General features: G+C 39.3%; 1 protein-coding gene across 3 annotated transcripts in view; it reads left to right on the top strand.

The window, feature by feature from the left end:
- The window catches only part of VRK2 (VRK serine/threonine kinase 2), a 44,573-nt gene that overhangs the window by 20,901 nt on the left and 6,980 nt on the right, over window positions 1–16,692 (top strand). For all 3 annotated transcript variants that reach the window (XM_069850210.1, XM_069850211.1, XM_069850209.1), the window contains 3 exons: window positions 2,325–2,457; window positions 12,456–12,576; window positions 14,974–15,029. In XM_069850210.1, the coding sequence (XP_069706311.1) occupies window positions 2,325–2,457; window positions 12,456–12,576; window positions 14,974–15,029 (310 nt within the window). The remainder of the gene's footprint in view (window positions 1–2,324; window positions 2,458–12,455; window positions 12,577–14,973; window positions 15,030–16,692) is intronic.

The following is a 16,692-nucleotide window of genomic DNA, read 5'->3' as shown; positions in this document are numbered from 1 at the left end:
AGCCTGGATTTTTAAAGGTTGAAATCCACTCTATATTTTATCTTTTTGTACCTGATCAACTACACATGTCAGAAATCTATAATCAAGCAAAATACAAAATGTACCACTTGGCCTGGGAAGAATACACTTTCTAGCCTTCTCTCTCCTTCCCATCTCACAAAGGATGCAGAAGACTTGCAGACTTGATATGAGGGTAGTTTAAATTACTTTTCTCGCACTGACTGTGTGCTCAATTAGTACAGGTACCAGAGCATCAGGAATATGCTGGAGAACGGTTGCAGGAGAAAATCAAATCCGTCAACCCAACAAAGTTTATGCTTCGTCCTAGTTTTTCTAACTGTGCCTATGGTCTTTAATCTTGTATCACAGATTGTATAGTCTGTCAGGTGAAAAACATCATCAGTAATCTTAAAAGCCATCACCCTGCAGGAAGTTAGTGCTGCATCCCAGCTTACACGCTCCAAATAAGCATAGATCCTGGAGCAGAAACAGTAAAACCAAGAGACCAGGCATCTCAGGATTTGAAGCTGCCTGGAGCACAAATAGGAATCAGTAGTTCAACAGAATGTGCTACAAAATAATGCATTAAGTTTTCTTGAGGGTTTTTTGTTTGTTTGTTTTTCCTCTACCAGGAGTGACATAATCAAATTACAAGTAAGTGCCAGAAAAGTTTATTTTAGACTTCTAGGTATAACCTATTTTTTAGCTAAAGAGGAAACAAAGCTAAGGTTTGAATAAGAAAAAGTTTTTCTTTATTATATAGTATAATTTAATTGAAATGATCTCTCTATGCCTTCAGATGCCTTTTGACCCAGAGATCAGTTCTATTGGCAATATGATAGCAGTCTGTAGCATTTTAATTTTTTTTAAGTGAAAGTACTATACTTGGATATTTATAAAAAAAGCAATTACCTAATGTGAGAACTGGTCAATGGAAGGAGCAAAGGCCAGGTGGGAGTACAAAAATGACAGCGCGAGAAAATAACCTGTGGGGTATTGTGGGGTGGACAGATTGTGATTAAATTCCAGCTGCTTTCAACAAGTTACTGCTTGTCAGCTGCGCTGCAGTAATTGACTATGTGCATGTATTAAGTCCACCCCTGTTGGAGGGTAAAACATGTTAATCTGGACTTTATAGAGTAGACTTGTGCCTTTAATAAGAATTATGTGAATGGCAGAATTGACATGGATGCAGTACTGCATGCTATGCCTATAGAGAAATAGAAGCATGAGAGCCAGATGGCATGTTCAGGTTTGTCTTGACAGGCAGCAGAAGAACAGAAAATGAAATTCAGCTCTCCTGAGCTGTTCTGTTTTCAGCTTCAAGTACCATAAAAGCAAGCAAGACAAAGTTTAAAGTCAGTTAATACTTTTATAGTTAAGTGATAATAATATGCAAATGCATCTCCTAGATACGGCTTTTGGAGCTTCCTCTCTCTGGTTATTTAGGTAGATGTAGTGAAGCATCTTAGGAAAAAAAAAAAATCACCTGTGCCAGGATGGAAAGGTAAATGTGGCAAAATGCATGAGCTTGCTTTAGTAACACAGGGCGGGTCCAACTATTTTAATCTTACACTGATTTAGCTCCATGGGTTTGCATCAGAGTAACTTAGAGTGAAGTCTGGCTCTGTGTCTTTCTAAAATTTAGTACAAACTCAGAAGTGATTTACTAGATTGCTTTCTGGATTGAGGAGGGGCAATTTGTTTTACTTTGTTTTATCTTTATATTTAAGTAGTTGTTGCCAGTACAATGTTATCAACAGTGACATTCCATAAGATGAGACTACAGTTGGCTAATGTCCTGCAGCACTGTGATCACGGTCCCTGTTAGCAGAGGAGCCCAGCGTCCTGTCCAGCTAGGGGAACCTGCTGCCTCTTGCTTCCTCTGGCTTTTAAGTTGCACTGCTATTATAAAATTGTACACTCTCAGCTGATGGAAGTTCTGAACAGGAGTGTGTATGTGCCTGTTTAAGTGAGGAGGGGAAGAGGTCCCATAAGCAACGTGAGGATACATAAAAAGGCATATTGCAGTTTATGATGTCGAGATGCCCACCTGGAGAGGAGAGAGCTTAGGAACAAAATAAAAGGACTGAAATTCTGCTCGACACTGAAATAAGATAAGCGTACAGTACTGGAAGGATTTAAATGGGGAGGGCAGCTGTTATAGCCCCCAGTTGTACATATTTTATCCTGAGGCGCCATTTGGTTTAATAAAATTTAGATCTAAGGCTGTTCTTAACCTATCAGTTTCTTAAGACTTAATTATAAAGGTTATACTTTCAAAGGACAAAAGCATTATTCATTTGTCTGTTCATGTCTTCCAGGTTTATCTTGCAGATTATGGACTTTGCTACAGATATTGTCCCAATGGGAACCACAAACAGTATCAGGAAAATCCTAGGAAGGGCCATAATGGGACAATAGAGTTTACCAGCATAGATGCCCATAAGGGAGTAGGTAGGTTTCTTTTTTTTTTGTTTCAGAGGGGTGATTACAGAATGAGTAATCATGCTGTGTGAGCTGATGTATACAATAGAAACAGTCTTGGGGATTACTCAGGGTTGATCAGACCCTCACGTGGTGACCTCTTCTTGTACCTGGGAACACTTCTCCAGGGCATAAGGGGGAAGGGGGGCAGCACAATTAAAACTGAAAGGCTGCTGCATGCATGGTACTGCAAGGTGGACTAAGACACCTAAGAAGAGCTTGCCATTAAAATTAATAGGTTCATGTTGGGAGTACTGGTTTGTATTTGCTATACTCTGTAGACAGGCAGAGGCAATATTTGCTAATGTTGCACTGTCAAGGAAAACTGTTTCCAGTCTGCACTGTCCTTTAGGGAGAGCCGTGTCTGAGTGTCACCATCTGTGTTATGAGAGGATATTTCAAGATGACATTCCTTCTGCAAGGAGAAAAACCTTTTTTGAAGCCATAAAGCGTTAACTTTTTGAAATCTTTTTCCAGTAGCCTTTCATATATCTTACTTATTTAAACTCACTTTGATGGTATTGGAAACACATTTGCAGGTAAATTACATACATAGTCCTTTTATTGGATATTGATTGTACTGCCTTGCATTCCAAGGCAGACTTAATTCAACAATTCCCTAATTAGTTAAAGTCATAACCTATGTCTTGTATTCATTTACCATTAATTAAACCTTAGCTGTTTATTACTCTGCAGTCCAAATCCGATAGCAGACCCATAGAGCCATGGAAAAGGGAATGGGAGGTCAATATCGAAAATATATGGTGCAAAGTCCCACTGATGGCTGCATTGTTCACAATCAATATGGTCAATGCAACACAACTTTCTTAGTTGCTATGTCAGCAAGACAAAAAGTCAATTCTAATGTTATGCTAGTGAAAAAAATGGTGATTATTGAAAAACTTTGACTCTTGCTACGAAACAGTGTTTTTGTTAACTTTTCTTTCCTCTATCTCCCCCAACCCCTTTTACCTCCAAGATCTTCTAAAACAAAAGGAATGGTTTTCTGCTGCCAGCTTTGCTAGGATCATCGTCTTGCAAGCGATAACTGTAGGAATTTGTGCTTGTTAATAGCTGCTGAACTGTTACCTTAAACTAATACTTTCTAACGAGTTTTAGTTGGCACAAACAACTGTATATTATTGCTTTTTCTATTAAAAGGACCATTGACCATGTAATGTAGAGGGTCTTGATAATTTGCCGGCGCTGTTAAAACCTGCAGTCGTTTAGCTCTGGTCATTAGGAAAAATGAAATAAGACTGTCAAGTATTTGCTGCTAAGATAATTACACAATTTAACCTGCTAAAAAATATTTTGTGGTGTAGAGGGCATCTGTTTCAGACTCTTCTAGCCCTTCCAAGCATACAGTGCATTTTCTGGAGATGTAGCTTTGGCTGTTTTCCTGATGGTGTGAGTGACATGGCTGTGTGCTAATATTTGATGTGGATACTATTTGAAGAATAGGTGGAAGCTGGAGTATTTAGGATTTGGCAGTTGGGTAGTTATAGCAGCTAGTCTGTCTGTTGATGGGTGTGTGATTACAAGAGAGATAATTCCTTTTATTTGAAAGAGTAAGGAAATTTTACAGACTTGAGTGGCAAAGGTTGTACATGTGCAGGGGTGAGTTAAGCTGTTGTCTTTTGCAATCTGTGGGTCAGATTACCCCCTCAAGAACCTAAAGCCGTGATGGAATTGGTGAAAAGTGGAGGACTCCAGAATACAAAATATTCAGAAAGATAGCTTGAGGGAGTATACCCCTGTCTTACACTTGACATTTTTTTGGTTGCTAATAGCTGCAAACAAAATCTGCAAATTTTTATGATGCTTCTGCCAGAAGAGCCTGCAGAATGAGATGTTGATATCTAGTGTATTGCAGAGAATCCAGACTATCCGCATTGAATGCATCAGCTTTGACCTTGTAACAGCCTGAATCCATTAAGGTCAAATTACCAGAGTTTCTTACTTGCAGTAGGTCTCTCAGCATCCCAGGAAAAATACACATCTGCACCGACAGGTCTAGGTGGCAAAACATGGTGGCTGGTTTCCCTTGTCTCTTCTCTTGTTGTGAGGTTTAGAGTTGTGGTAGATGTTTCCAGCAGCTGGGGCGAAAGGCTTCTTTGCTCAGGTTCTATGTGGAGTACATCAGGTGTAGAGGTTATGCAGTCCACTGAGATCCAGAAAATTTCTTACTACTGGTCACTGCATGGTGACACTTCTGTGTAGTAGAGTTAGTCCATGTTCTTCTGATGGCCTCTAGTAAGGGCCGAGTTGGATGTGCTGTTCCTGTGGCAGCTGATGGCCAGTTGCTGCTTTGGTGTACGCTTATGGTGCTAGTGGCTTTGACTTTGTGCTGGAGCCAAAAAGGAATTCCCCTGAGCTGGGAAAGGCTGCCCTGCTTCATATTTTGGCTCTTCCTGCTGGTTTTGTCTTTAGTTTTGCACAGCTCTGCCCAGTGGATGTGGGTCCCAGAGCTGCAGCACTTCCAGAGTTATTGGGTATTTCCAGGTATTCATTGCAGCCCTAGTTACATCCCCTTATTTGTGTCTAGAACTCACTTTGAACCAAGTCAGGGCCCAGGCTGGGCTTTGCCACAGGATCTGTTGCACACCATCAGCATTCCCCTGTTTTGTAGCTGGATCTCACTGCAACCAATATGTGGGTGTTTTTAAATTTAAAATGCTTTTATTTTGATGCAAATTTCATATGGTACAGCTGCATTGTTTGTTTTAGTGTAGTATTTGACTGTATTCATTGTAATCATTTTTAAAGACCATACTGTATAAACAGTATTACCTTTTTGTTTGTTGATTGATAATTAAAGAGAATTATATCTGCACCCAGTGTACATGTAAAAAATTGTTACATAGTTAGTGTTAAAAAGTAATATTTGGATCAATGCCTCCTATGGATTTTTGTACATTTTCTACTCACTGAGGCATGCAGTCAATACCTAATTTCTCTGGAGATATACTGCGCTTAACATATTGAGCTTTTTTTAAATACTCCAGTCCTGGGCATTGAGGAAGTAAGACCAGTTTTAATTTTCTATCATTGATGATCATAAGAATATGAAGTGTCTATGTTGAATTCCCTCCAGCTTATATTTGTGTTTGCCGTAGTTTTCAAGGTAACTACTCTATTCCTTTTGACAGTGTTTCACAATGTCCAGTAGCAGTTTTGCCATCTCTCACATTGGGCAGAGGGCCTACCAAAATCTTGGCAGAACTTGGATCTACATCTGAAATGGTAAAAGCTGCTTAAGACAGTAGTGGTGACTTTTGGTAAGCTTAAGGATAAGTAGAGTCTCTGATGAAGTTAGTCTCAATTAGGCCCACTGGTTATCACTTTTTTGTAACTCGTAAATATGCTTTGTCTGAGCTGGTTTCATTGAGCAAAGGTGTATTTATTTTTATCTCCTGTGTTGGGGAAGGCAGTTGCAGCTATATTTGATGCCATATTTTAGCCAGTTCTTTGTGCCACTCACATTGGGTTCTTGCAACATAAGGTCCATCCAAAATGCTCTTATGCTGGTTTTGGATAGGGCAATACAGGCATTGGGCTGATTGTAGGGAAAGCTTTCCAGTTCTTGTTCTTATTTTTCCCACTAGTCTGACAAAACTGTTGCTGTTTGATATTAAAAACATAGCTCAATGCTTGTCCATTTTTCCTCTTCCTTTACATGCATGGATTGACGAGAATATATGCAGGGTTCATTTTGTGCAAGAATATAGACATCTATTCCTGGAAACATATTCTTTCTGAGCCCACATGGCTTCCAGAGAACAGAGGTCTAAATGGCTCTGGATCAAGAGGTTTATTTGGTGTCTGTTCATGTATAGTTAGGAGTCAGAGGGAGCCTGCTGGATTTTTTGTCAGTCAAATGGATTATTGATTTGCTGCAGTTTGGTATGTGTTTCCCAAAGACTGCGTATAGGAAAAAATATAAATCCTAACAATATAACCAATCTGAAAAATGGGTGGAACTCTGCAGTGTGAAATAAATAAAAAGGTGTTTTGGTCTCCAAGTGTTGGATTAGAAATGCGTGCCCAGCAGAAGAGGGAGCAGGAGGTCATTGTAAGCAAAGGAAGAGTCAGGCTTTAGCAAGGAGAAGATTGAATAGGTGCCTATAACCATCTCTATAAGCTTATTCTCTCCTGCCAAGAATGTCCAGAAGCAGCAAAACCAAGGTGATGAGCATCACAACTTTCTAGCGTAACTGATGTGTGTGGCTGGGGAGTGGCTGTTTAATTTTGGCTCTCATTCTTTACACCAGGTATTCAGAAAGTTAGTGAGTCTCACAGCTGCTTGTCAGCCCTTTACCTTTGTGATTTTTTTCTGCCACACAGATGTGAAAGAAGAGTAAAACTTCCTGTCCCCACTCTTCTGCCACTCCTGTACTCCTTACTGCAACTCTAGAACCTTTCACTTCTGACCAGGTACCTGCACCTCTTGCAGCCACCATTTATCTCCCAGATCTCGTGGTGAAGTTACCTTGCATGTTCCAGCCTTCCCACTACATAAACTTCTCCCCATCAAATCAGAACCTTTCAGCACATCCCATTCCACCAGCCTTGATTCACTCTGTGTCCATGTTTAGAAGAGAATCCTGCTGCTGGTTACACTATTCTATTTTGGATGCAGCACAGCAAGTGTGATAATGAAGAGGCTCTGCAGTTAGATCCTGCCAGACCGTGGACAAGTGTAACTCTTGTTTGGAGGTTGTGCACATGTCTACACATCAGGCTGTTGTGATTGTCCAGGACAGCTCTACTATTTTGAAGGGGTTCGAGGATCACAGTTTGGGAACTTCTGGCCTGCAAGACCTGCTGGAGCACAGTGTGCTCACAAGCTTGGCCACAGCAGTACAGCAGCAGTAGGATTGCTGCTTTTGTGGGTATATGAAACGAGTTGTCCAACTATTGTGGTGGGACTGCATCCCATGGCTGATGGGATAGTGCTGATGTGTGGGTTCATTGCCAGTGTTTACGCTGCCTTTGTGAGCTGATATTGTCAGTGTGGCACCGCTTTGACCACCCAAGGCAAGGTCAGTGCTGGGGAGTCACAGTTGATTCCTCTCTGTGAACCACTGTGGGAACTCCTGCTAGCTGCGCAGTCTGTGCTGTGCTGATCAGCTGTATGGCCAGTTGAGTGTATAGCTGTAGGATCCATGTTTAGGAAAGAGACCATAGCTGGCACAGGAAAAGTTGCCATGTCCCAGATGAGTTCTCTGGAAGAGTTGTGGTCCTGTTGTGGTGGCTGTTGTCAGTGAGCCACGCTAACACTGCAGAACAGAGGGGGAGTAGAGCTTGTTCCTGGCCTCTGCTGGTGGTTCCCCCGACTGAGGCTGGATAACTCCAAGTAGTAAAATTTATTGACCTTTTAAAATACAACTATATTTATCCAATCTTTTCCCTGTAGCTGCCCTTTCTATTCGGTTCATCACTATGCTGATGCAGTGGACTCCTCAGACTGACCAGTACCTTGGGGAAGCAATGCTTCATTATTAGCTTTTTTGGTCTTTTCCTTTCTCCTGCCTCTAATATAGGCACCAATTTTTGACAAGTCTTGTATTTTTCTGTTCTTTTTATTCGTCTCAACCTTGACTTAAAATTTGTTATTACTTTTAGTTCATTTATTAAAACATTGTTATGATACATTTTTAGCATAATGATGTTTCTCCATACATACATTTCCTGCTCCATACACTTCTTTCCTTTACGGGCTTTTGGATTAATGGATATGGTCTGAGTTATATTTGTTTGTGAATTAACAGGGATTTGTATGCTGTAATGCCAGTGAGAAGTAGAGGTTCTGCTGCATGTAGATGCAATGTGAGCAACTAAAATGATCCTTTTTGTGAAAACCTTGCAATCAAAAAAACCCCAAAACCTAATGGTGAAATTATAATATAACAGTGCTAATTAAAAATAACAGAATAATATTTCACCTGTCACTTGTTAGCTTCCTAGCTCTTACAAAAGTCTTGAGAAAGTTAGCTTAATAAGGGCTGTAGTGGAAAACTCCCGTTTGTATGTAAGTTTCAGATGATTTCTAGGGAGCAGTGTAGTTTTGAAAGCATATTGTGGCTGATGTGATACCATTTACGATCTATTTTGGAATAGTAATCTAAATATAAATTAGGGTTTAGATAACTGCCAAATCCAGCATACAGTGATACATAATGTATTTTCTTCTGGAGGTGAATTGCTTCAGGTATGTTATTCTGAGTTATCATTGAACCCTGTGCCTGTATGTAGAGTATATGTTTGTGGTATATATAAAACTTGTTATGGCCTGACTCCGATTTCATTGACATGGTTGTTAATTCATTAACTTCAGTGGAGTTGTTCCTGATTTGTCTTGGTAGGAGTAAGGACAGAACAAGGCCTTAAATCTTTAAATTAAAAAATTAGTCTATAAAAATATTGTGAAATAAAATATCACCAACATGTTCCCATTAAACATTATTTCATATGAGACTAAAATAATAAAAATCCTGGTTAACTGAAAAGCAGAAATCAAATACCTATTAAGAAAGGAAGGAAAAAAACCCAACAAGTTTTAGTCTACAGAGAAGTAAGAGAATTTGATTTAAATAAGTACTATTTTGAATATATGCTCTTATAACAGCGACAAGCTATCAGGCAGAAACGATGTTTGCCTGACTGTCACATTTAAAATCATAGACTAGTTAGGGCTGGAAAGGACCTTAAAGATCATCTAGTTCCAACCCCCTGCCATGGGCAGGAACATCCCACTAGATCAGGTTACCCAAGGCCGCATCCAACCTGGCCTTGAACACCTCCAGGGATGGGGCAGCCACAACTTCCCTTGGCAACCTGTTCCAGTGTCTCACCACTCTCACGGTGAAGGAATTCTTGCTAATGTTTAGTCTAAATCTGCCCTTCTCCGGTTTATACCTATTCCCCCTTGTCCTATCACCACAAGCCTCTATGAATAGTCCCTCTCCAGCTTCCTTGTAGGCCTCTTTGGGGTACTGGAAGGTTGCCATAAGATCTCCTAGGAGCCTTCCCTTCTCCTGGCTGAACAAGCCCAACTCTCTCAGCCTGTCCTCGTATGGAAGGTGCTCCAGCCCTCTGATAATCCTTGTAGCCCTCCTCTGGAGCTGTTCCAACAGCTCCATATCCTTCTTACATTGAGGATTCCAGAATTGAACACAGTACTCCAGATGAGGTCTCACAAGAGAGGAATAGAGGGGCAGAATCAACTCCCTCGCCCTGCTGGCCACGCTTCTTTTGATGCAGCACAGGATACGATTGGCCTTCTGGGCTGCTAGTACACATTGCTGGCTCATGTCGAGCTTCTCGTAGACCAGCACTCACAAGTCCTTCTCTGCAGGACAGCTCTCAATCACGTCACCTACCATCATGTACTGAAAACACATCATGTACTGCCCCGACTCAGGTGCAAGACCTTGCAACTGGCCCTGTTAAAATGAAGTCAGATTGAATTAGCTCAGTTGATATTTATCAAGAATTCTTATAATCTCCAATTGCATTAGCAGATTTATTGTTTCAAGTAAACATGTAGTTGAAATTTATGTAGTAGTGCTTTATTTGGGTTTAAAAATCTAATTTATCCATTGTTCAGAGATAATATTAATTCATTAAAGGTTGATTAGTTGGATACTTTCTTATAAGAATCTAAATTATTTTAAAATTTGAGGAAGTTAGCGTCTCTAGTACTGAGCTGACGAAGGAACAGAGAGAAAGAGTAAGCTAGCACAGTCAGATAATCAAACACTGACATTTTCATGTGGTTCTATGAAAACACATGTAAATGTCTCTATGTAGTAACACTTGCAATGACCTGGGGCATATGGGAGCTTACCATCTCTCTATAAAGCATTTCTCCTTTTATTTTTTAGTGATGTATGGCTTAGTTACAAGTACTTTTTTTCCTCCCTTACCTGACTCCTGTGGCTTTAGGGAAGTATTAGTAAAGTCTTACATGCACATATCTCCCCACGTATCATGTGTGATGGCTTTGCCCTGGTGTTAGTCAGGAAATGGGTGGAAGAGCTGCATGCAAGTGAGAAGGCAATTAGTCATGACCAAATTTTTAACTGTGAAGTAAACTTTACTCTCTGGGGACTGTTTTTTAAAAAATGAGTTATCTTAGGTTTGCTTCTGAAATCTAATTCACTTTTTATTTACAGATCTGTATCAATTAGTCCTTCAGTGGAAAGAAGTGATCTATTGTCATTTTGACAGTTTTTCTCAGAAGGCCACTTTCTGTAACCCATCTTAAACTAACAGGTGCCAAAAAAGCCTTGTGTGAAAGTTAGAGGATCTGCAATCAAAAATTCTGGTTTATATGGTTATAATATAGAATTGGCATAATGGAAAAAGGAGTTGTGAACACATGTGTATGAATGGAATTGTTCCATGATTAACAGGAGATTTATGGCTGAAGAAATCACTACAGAACAGCAAGTGGTAGAGAACGTGTTTTTATTTTACTCTGAGAGCCAAGTCTTGTATTAGGACGTTGCTGAATCTGGTGCAGAAAATAAACGATACCCAAGGGATAGTGTAGCATTGTGTTAGATTGAAGGGCCTTTAATAATCCCGTAGTCTAATAGCAGTTAAGATAGAGAATGCATGAGACTAATCTGCTTTTACAATAATGTGTGTACGGTAGCAAGGAACAGTTATGATGTGTTGGCACTGTAGCTTTTAGCAGATGACTTTTTAAATTAAAAGATAAGTTTGCTGAGTGACTTTCTGGAATTTATTTAATGAAAGCCCATAAAATCGATATCTGTTTACAGCTGGATTAACAGCACTATGCTCAACTACTAGTCTTTATACTAGACAAAGTACTGAACAAATCCAAAATCTTTCATTTCTGGAAAGTTCAAATGCATTTTGGAAAAGCATAAATTTAACTCCTACATCTGTCTGTCTTTAATCACAATTAAGTTTCTGGTTTTGCAGATTCCATGTGGTCTTAAAGTACAAAGCATAGGCTGCCAGTCTAATGTGTACAAAGAATATTGCAGCAGTTCTGCATGTGCAGTTTTTTCAAGTTTGATTTCCTCTGAATAGCAGGAAGTGATAGCAATTCTATTACTATTGCACTTTTTTCCCCCCGTTTTTCTTGGAAAAAGTGGTCCATAGATTAACTTCAGTTACCTGTTTTTTCTGCATAGATGGTGTTTGGGGATGTGGTTAATTTTTGATTGAATTGTATCTCCTGTATCTGTGTTCTATAGTTAATATGTCTGGTTTGAGCATGAAGAGTGAGAGTAAGTTGTTCCTGAAATAACTTCCTTTTTGGCAGCAGTCCTGGGAAGTCTACACAGGGCGTGCTAAACAGCAACTGTATTTTAGCTTGTGCTACAACTCTCTAAACAAACAGTTCATGGTACCTGTAAGCAGACAACTTCTCTGTGTAAGTGTACACTAGATGGCAGTTTTGTCATGCCTTCCAAGTTCAAATAGCTCTGTAGGAGAACAGGAAAGGCCATCAGTGTTTAGTCTGCGCTCACAGGGTCCCTGCATGACCAATGTGGACCCCATGGACTTCCTGGAACATGTGTTAGCAATTTAGCAGCAGACATTTATTTCTTTGTTTTACTGCTTGGCTCTTTGAGAAAGTGTTGGTACTCAGTTATGGGCTGTCTGGATCATGTCAGAGGCCATGGGGATCAAGTCCATGTGACAGGCCAGACTGAGGAAGGATGAAGTTGGAGGAGGTGAGGAAACTGACCCTTAGTTCAACAGTAACAAGTCACTGCCTGTCTGTGGACCGTGGCCAAATGCCGGGATGTTTTAGCTCTATTACAGCTGAATAAACAAAACACTTTGCCCATTTGGCTTTTTCATATTTCATCAGCACTAGTTCAATCAAAGTATTTCTGTTTCCTAAGAAGAGGTTCTTACTCTTAATCTCTTTTTTTTTTTTTTTTTAATTTTCCCCCTTCTTCTTCCCCATATTTTAGCCCCATCCAGACGAGGCGACCTTGAAATCCTTGGCTACTGCATGCTGCAGTGGTTATGTGGGAAGCTACCCTGGGAACAGAACCAGAAGGACCCTGTAGCTGTCCAAACGGCAAAAACAAAGTAAGAATAAAACAACACACACATATACATGTGCACACCCCCCTAGAACCTTGCAGCATCCTCATGACTTAACAAAACAGGTCTGAAAAGATAGCTCTACATCCTGTAGAATAGCAGCTTATGAGAAACCTAAAACAATTTTCCTTAATTGAGAGATGTTAGTAGCATTTAAAAATGAACTCTTGTGCATGTATACCCTCTTCCACACATTCATGTACATAGTGCTGTAGAGATACGATAAATTCAAATGCACAGCACACTGTCATTTTGTCTGCTGTGTATTTTGTTAACATGCTCTTTTAAAGAAAAGATAGGTGAATTAGTGCAGGCCTTATTGCCCATACAGAAGGTTGTTGTGTTTCCATAAACTTTATGGGTGCTTTGTAGAGCCTATAGTACAAACATCTCTTGGAAGTTTTCCACATATGCATTCAATTTATTTTACTTGGGTTTTTTACTATTTTTCAGATGTATGCAGGTTTTTAGTCTTATATAAGCCTACTGCCGTTACAAACAATTAAATACCAAAATACTAAGGAGCTTGATTAAAATCTTTCCTTTTTCCCAGCATGACTCATTTAGAGTTTACTAAAGCAACAGAGTGTATTAGTGTTTTCTTTCGCTGCTTTCACAGTTGGGACTTGAGAGAGTTAATTGCATGTGGTACAGTTTAGCCTGTAGAAGGCTATACAGAAGTGTACCCATTAAGTGTAACATGCCAATTGGAGAAGGCAGCAAACTTTTAAGTAGGGCAAGTCACAACAAAGGTACACAATAGGGATAGCTGATCCACAGAAATCAATCTGCAAATTCAGTGTGGCATCGGCTCTCAACAGAGAAAAAAGTTAGCCTGCAGACTGTGGATAATACAGATTGCATCTGTAAATGTTGACATCGTATGTTATGTTTAATATTTCTCCTTTAGAAGTTCTGATCATTACACAGCCCCCTGCAAGGTAACACTTATACAATTCAATGTTAAATCAATTTAATCAATCAACCTGCTTCACTATTTCTTCCCTTACCGTTAACCCTTAGATTGCTAGGAATTTTCAGGATAACAAGCAAACAGACGCTTAGAAGAAGCACACAGAAAATGATACAGATTCCATTGATAATAAATATCCGCTTAGTCTATTGAATTACATTCCTGGTATAAAGTAACTTGCCCAGGTCATCCCTTTTAATTTGTCTTAATTTTCAGTGCCTATACTGTTTAGAAAGACCATAATTAGATATCTGGATATATGTATGTATTCAGTTGCTTATAAGTTAGTAAGTACATTACCAGCACAGTCGAATCTCTCCTGAGTGTGCCAGTCCTTTGCTGTGGGGTCTAAGTGATGGTGAGGAAGAAGGATCTGGGGCTGGGCCTGTGCCTCTGGGCTGATGTATTTCAATTTAGAAATGTTCATGCCATGCTATAATTAGAAGACAGGCTCTGTTTGAATTAGAATGTAAGCTAAATTATAGGAAAATATTTATGTTTCAGTGTTTCATCTCCCCAAAATTAAAGCCCATATTTCTGATACTAAACAACAGATTACTGAGTCAAAGCTTATTAGCCTATGTACTTTGACTTTATCCACTTGAGAACATATCCTTTTACAGACTGGTGGACCTTTATGGCTCTTTTAAATGAATAAAGAAACAAAAAGGGGTCCCTTAACAGTATTAACAGATAGACAGAATTAACAGATTTAACTTACTGAGGGCAAGGGAGCTTATGCAGCTGCAGGTTCCTACAGGTGCTAGGAGATCATCATGGTTCATGCATTTACAAAGATGAGAGCTACTGTTTTAAGGTATGATTGAATCTGAGCTTCATAGTCCTTTGCTGTTTCTGGATGGATGGAAAGTACATCTGTGGCCCTGTCCTTCAGTTTATGAAGTGCGTGGGACTTAACGTTGTTTAACCTCCCTCTCCCATTTTGTCCCTGCTGTGCCTGCTTGTAATTTTGATACTTGTCACCCAGCTGCCTGTGAGCGACATGGCATAAAGAACCTAATGCTAAGTAACTAATAGGCAGACCAGAACTGCTTCTTAAATTCTGAAATACAAATATTAATTATTAAGCTGAACTCAAACCGGGACATTTTATCTCGAAGGATTTCTTTTTCTTTCTAGAAAGCTTAAAACAGCTGCAAAAAAAAAAAACTTAATGTTAAAATGCATTCTTATCTGTAAGCCTGATCTTGCTGAAATCGGTAGTCTCCAAAGAGTTAAAAACATAGCTAGTAAGAGGAGATATTGCTTTAAAAGCAGTACTGTGAATCATTAGCTGTACCGGAGGTCCATTCCCTTTGGAACTGAGACTTGCCTTCTTCCTAAATCCCAAATGAAGAATCACCTGCTCCAAAACCACATTAAATTGTTTCACTTTCATGTTGTTTCAGACTTATGGATGAGCTCCCAGATTCAGTGATGGAATGGGATTCTTCTGGAAGCAGCTGTAAGTGTGCTTGCACTATGCACCATTTAGCTCTTTATCCTGTTAAAAAGTATACCTAAATGTCGAACTCTGTTTGGGGGAAGCAGAAGATAAGTAAAAGTAGCACGAATTTAACAAAGACTTCAATTTAAAATCTTAAAAATGTATTACTGGGTTTTGTACGTCAGAGGTAGCTGTCTTCACCAGGCCAGAGTCCATGTGGTATTACTGGGCTCTGGTCTTAGGGCAAAACCATGGCATGCCAGTGGAAGTCACCCTTGAATCATCCCCTTGAAATCACAGCTGCATGAACTCCTTTTGTATGTACCTATCCAACGGAAGAATTCAGCCTGCGATATCTGTATTTAGCTGATAACACAGTAGCTATATAATACTCGTTGTTATAGATTATATGTCACACTCATTAATTCAGGGTGCAATTTAATTGAACCAATCTTTTTTACTTCAGTGGAACTGAATCAGGCCCTTCATGTACAAGCCTATTATATTTTAAGCATTCTTGGCTCAAAGGCTTGTTTACAGCAAGAGGAGAAGTTAAGTCTCTGGATGGAGACTTATGGAATGCCGGTCACTCTGCAGTAAATGACTCCGTGCTTACTGATGCAGGATATGTAATGCTTTTAGAGCAGGAACGCTTTTTATGCTGCTTTTCTGTGTTATCCCATAAACACAGACTAAGGACATGATACAGACATTGAGGGCTAAGTTTTCAACCTTGGTGTGTGGTAGTACAAAAATCTTGATCGGTCTCATCCTTGATGTATCCTATAGAGGGACATAAGGGATCCCAGCAATTTGTAATCCAAGGTGTTAGGAATTAGCGACTCTTTTAGAAAAAGGAGTAGCTGTTAATATGGAAATAGTAAGCAACTGTCTACAAAAGGTATATGGCTTAGTATTCTGTTTGAAAAAGCACATGAATGGACGGTTTGTCTTGTCATCTATTTCTTCCTTCACTGAAATACAAAAGTAACCAGGGAAAATGCCAGACTTCTTTCAAAGGTTAGTATCTATTTTTTATTTATTCACTTATTTTCATCATGTTTCTGTGCTGGAAGTTTTACACAAAATACATTCCTGATGTGTATACATATTTAATAAATCTTTACTTTGGGAGTTTTACCAGATGCTAATATCTAGTGTAGTACTTCAGTTTTAGGATACACTAGGGTCTTCAACTGAAAGAAAAGTTTAATCCCCCCTATATGTTTTTCCTAATGCCATTGTTTCATTCAGTGGTTTCCCTGCTACTAGAACTATTTGATAATGATAGCAAAACAGTGCTGCTGTTAAGACTGTTTTAGGATGTAATCTCAAAAGCAATATTTGTCCAAGTGTTAGAAGTAAAAAAAAAAAAAGCTTTTTCTAAAGCATTCGAAGGATAATAGCCATGCAGATTGAGGCAGCGTTGTTGAGAGTAGTTAATATTTAAAGGGCTATTATGATCTATGAAATATAAAATACTTTTATTTTGCGCAGAACTATCAATATTTGTCAATAAAGTGTTGTGATTAGTTTTTATACTTGGGTAGCTTTCAGTACTACACGAATTAGTGCATGTGCATAACAAGACACAGTACTTAATGGTGAGCTTTATTCAAGTCTGTCTTTTCTTGTTTCAAAACGACAAGATATTGTCAGTTCTGTGTTCTAAGCGTGTCTT

The sequence above is a fragment of the Phaenicophaeus curvirostris genome, chromosome 2, assembly GCF_032191515.1.
Source record: "Phaenicophaeus curvirostris isolate KB17595 chromosome 2, BPBGC_Pcur_1.0, whole genome shotgun sequence".
Lineage (NCBI taxonomy): Eukaryota > Metazoa > Chordata > Aves > Cuculiformes > Cuculidae > Phaenicophaeus > Phaenicophaeus curvirostris.
Note: the sequence above shows the minus strand (reverse complement) of the source record. Positions and strands in the feature narration are given on the sequence as shown.